General features: G+C 41.1%; 1 protein-coding gene across 1 annotated transcript; it reads right to left on the reverse strand.

The window, feature by feature from the left end:
- Positions 1–1,358: 1,358 nt before the first annotated feature.
- nkx2.7 (NK2 transcription factor related 7) lies at positions 1,359–3,045 on the reverse strand. Its single transcript, XM_031849757.1, has 2 exons — positions 2,796–3,045; positions 1,359–1,912 (listed from the first exon to the last, which is right to left on the reverse strand). The coding sequence occupies exons 1-2, from the start codon at positions 3,043–3,045 to the stop codon at positions 1,359–1,361; spliced, it is 804 nt and encodes a 267-aa protein (XP_031705617.1).
- Between the last annotated feature and the right edge of the window lie 362 nt (positions 3,046–3,407).

Here is a 3,407-nt window from a genome sequence, read left to right on the forward strand (position 1 = left end):
ACACACACACACACACACACACACACACACACACACACACACACACAGACAGAGGCATTATCTGATCTCTTGAAGTGTCTCTGGTCTCCTCTCTGTCTACAGCTTCATCCTTATCTTTGCAGAGATGCTCCTTCAGCTCCTCTCTCCTTCCAGAAGTGTTTCTCCTTCTCGGGCCTTTTGGCTCAGAGTCCGTGTCCGTTAAAAGTGACACACTGATTCAATTCAACCATTCATTATGTGATAGCCTCTATTTACAACAATAACTTTGGAGCATGTATTATATAAGCCAAGCAAGATTGATGGATTTATACATTTTAAATATTCATGACTAAAAAAATGATAAATCTCGCTTTTGCTATAAACTTTTGATGTAATGTTCTAAATCCCTCCAAATTTAATTGTGGATTTATAATGGGGTTTTTTAGTTTTTTAGTTTTGTTTATAGTGTATTACCAGGTGCTGGATTGAGTTGAACAGCCAATCAACTGCATGTCAATAAGTGATACTGAGAACTACTTTTTGCAGTGCAAGTGGATTCAGTATCTGCTGCGGCTCATCTGTGAGTGACAGGTCAGACTGGAACTGTTTCCCGTTTGATTGAAAGTTTGAAAAAGTTAAAGAGCCACTCTGTCTGCGGGTTTGTTTACTAAGCAAAGCTCCGGGACAGGACAAGCTCTCCAGCCTTATCAGCGGATTTGTGAATGGGACAATAATGAGCTCAGTTTGATAGAGCAGAGCAGCCTGTCAGGTCAAATGTCACTTCGTCCATTAGCTTTTTTGATGTCTCTCTTTGATAAAACTCCACAGACTACAGCTCCATAACCGGTCACTGAAGGGTTTTAATCAGGAATGTTGTTTTTAATTGGATCCTACATATTTTAGAACTGGCAAATGTGATGATATCAAGTTAGAGTTCAAACTTTAAAAACTTATTTTCACATCGGTATTTGTAAAGGTTAGACGGCATCAAGCTCTAAATATTTAATGTTAGTTGACGCAACAGAAAGCTAGAAAGAAAATTATTTAATTTTAGCCTGGAAGCAAATTAGTAACAAATAGGCGTGTTTTTTCTGGATTATTTGTTATATAGCTACATATAACACGAACTTTATTGCTATTATTATTATTACATATCCCGAATTCATGTGTTGCTATACTTTTAAATGTATCAGACAAATATAAAAGGATGATAATAAAGAAGCTATACTCTTATAGACATGAGTTAACCAATCAGCTGATTTTTAATTTGCCTCTAAACAGGAGAAAACTACCAATAGATAGTGTATACAAAATATACGATAACAATGTGACATTGCAATATTTAATATTACAGCATTCAGACCATTTTCCTGCTTTAATCACCAGCCTCTTACACCCTGTAATGACGCCTGGAAGTGTCCGTGGTTGAAAGGCCCCTCGCTGTTACCTGTTAAATCTACCAGCTGGTTATTAGTCACCTGCGCTGCTGAAGGTGACGCACTGTGATAACCGCAGCCGTACACGCTGCTGGTTCCATATCCAAACACGGGATTGTAATGTCCGAGAGTCACATTATAAGGTGCTGCTGAATGGGAACCTGCGCTGCAGAGCTTCCCGTCCCGCACCAACACCGGCACCGCCACCCTCCTCGCAGCAGGTGGATACCCCGCCAGCTCCAGAGACTTGTCCTGCCGTTGGCGCTTGCATTTGTACCTCCTGTTCTGAAACCATATTTTGACCTGTGTAGAGGAGAGTTTGAGCATGTGGGCCAGGTGCTCTCTCTCCGGGGCGGACAGGTAGCGCTGCTGCCTGAAGCGCCTCTCCAGCTCGGACACTTGGGAATGGGAGAAGAGGACTCGGGGCTTCCTGCGCAGCCTGGGTCTGCTTTTAGGGTTTTTGTCACAGTCAGGTGAACTGTCAAGACCGCGTATCTCTGCACATTATCAAAGAAAAGAGTCACATAAAGTCATACTTCATAAAACTGAATGTTAAATCTGTAAACGATTTGGCTTCGAAAAACATTTGATCCATTTTAACTACAGGCCTAATTAACGTATAGCTTTTTTCTAAAAGAAAACTAAAAAAATCTGTTGATGGAGCTGGATATCATGTGCATATTGGTTATAAGTCCAATCTGAGAAAATTTACTTTCGCAATTTTTTTATAAACATACAAGAGACCACACGTGTTTTTGTTATATTCAGATATTTTTGCTGTAACATTAAAATGAAAAACAGCCTACTTTGTATTAAATAAAATGAGGTAAAATAGAAACAACAGAGATGCATTAAATAAAACTGTCTGAGTTGGAAGAACTACATTTGATTATTTTTGACGTTTTAAAGACGACAATTTAGAGCTGAACTAAATCCAAAACAATACACAATTATGTGTCCCACTTTCGCTGGGTTAAAATTTGATCATTTAGTTAGAGGACTTGTGAAAATTGTAGGAAAATGAGCACTCCTGTGCCCCTTTTCTATTTAAACTGTGTGAGCTACTTACAGAGATTATAATAACTGATCAGAGTGACCAAACAATAATAACAACAATAATGAAGCCTTGAATGTCTCCTATTCGATCACTTTTGGATTGGTGGCAAAATATCGCAAATATATAGACCTCCCAATGTATTTCTGTTTCTTGAAGAAAAATCTTCTACTAATCATTTATTTTATCAAATTGAGAGATTTCAAGGAAATGGAAAACGTGACCGGTATTCCTGTTATCACGCGCTCAAGGCCCCATTCTGTCGGTTGGCCTAAACCTGACCGACAATCAGCAGATAACTGAATGATTATCACGTATCATCTCACCCTGCTCATTGATCTCCTCTTCTGCTGCTGCTGAGATGTGAATGTCGAGCTTCTCCTGCGTCCCAGAGACGCACGGCTCAGGCTGGCAGCCCCAAGCGTCCCTGGTCCGGGAGGCACCGTGCACGTGCTCATAATTCATCGGAACAACTTGATCAGTCATCAGGCATTCGTTTTCAAAGTCATGGTGGTGCTCCAGCTTCAAAATATCCTTCACAGAAAAAGGCGTCGTGGTCGTTGAACTGGGATGCATCCCAACCTTCTCAGCTGGCTGTTTAGAGCTATTTAGATCCTTTTACGCACTGCTCGAGCTGCTGCTGGTGCTGCCGGACGTATCTCTTAACTGACTGATGAGTGAGGGGCACGGGGAGATTTGAATCATTCAAGGCTCCGGCTAAAGAGCAAGGTAGAGGTAGATCTGTCACCCCTCTCCACAACACTGGCCAACACCCAGCCTAGCCTGCGCGCACTCCTTTTCTTCTCACCTTACAGGAACCCCTCGCATCCTTGATCCACCCTCCTCTCTGAGTGAGAAGGTGTATTTAATTACAGTATTAGCTTGCAGTCAGGGTTATCCACTTTTTAAAAATCCTTATTTTAAGTTATAGGCCTACA

The sequence above is a fragment of the Anarrhichthys ocellatus genome, unplaced genomic scaffold, assembly GCF_004355925.1.
Source record: "Anarrhichthys ocellatus isolate YVR2014 unplaced genomic scaffold, GSC_Weel_1.0 scaffold9, whole genome shotgun sequence".
NCBI classification, from domain to species: Eukaryota; Metazoa; Chordata; class Actinopteri; order Perciformes; family Anarhichadidae; genus Anarrhichthys; species Anarrhichthys ocellatus.

Bases quoted from the DNA above. Each gene is read 5' to 3' on its own strand.
- nkx2.7 (XM_031849757.1), bottom strand. From the start codon at position 3,045: ATGCATCCCAGTTCAACGACCACGACGCCTTTTTCTGTGAAGGATATT. The intron at 1,913-2,795 runs GTGAGATGATAC...GATAATGTGCAG, and splicing joins AGAGGAGATCAATGAGCAGG to AGATACGCGGTCTTGACAGT.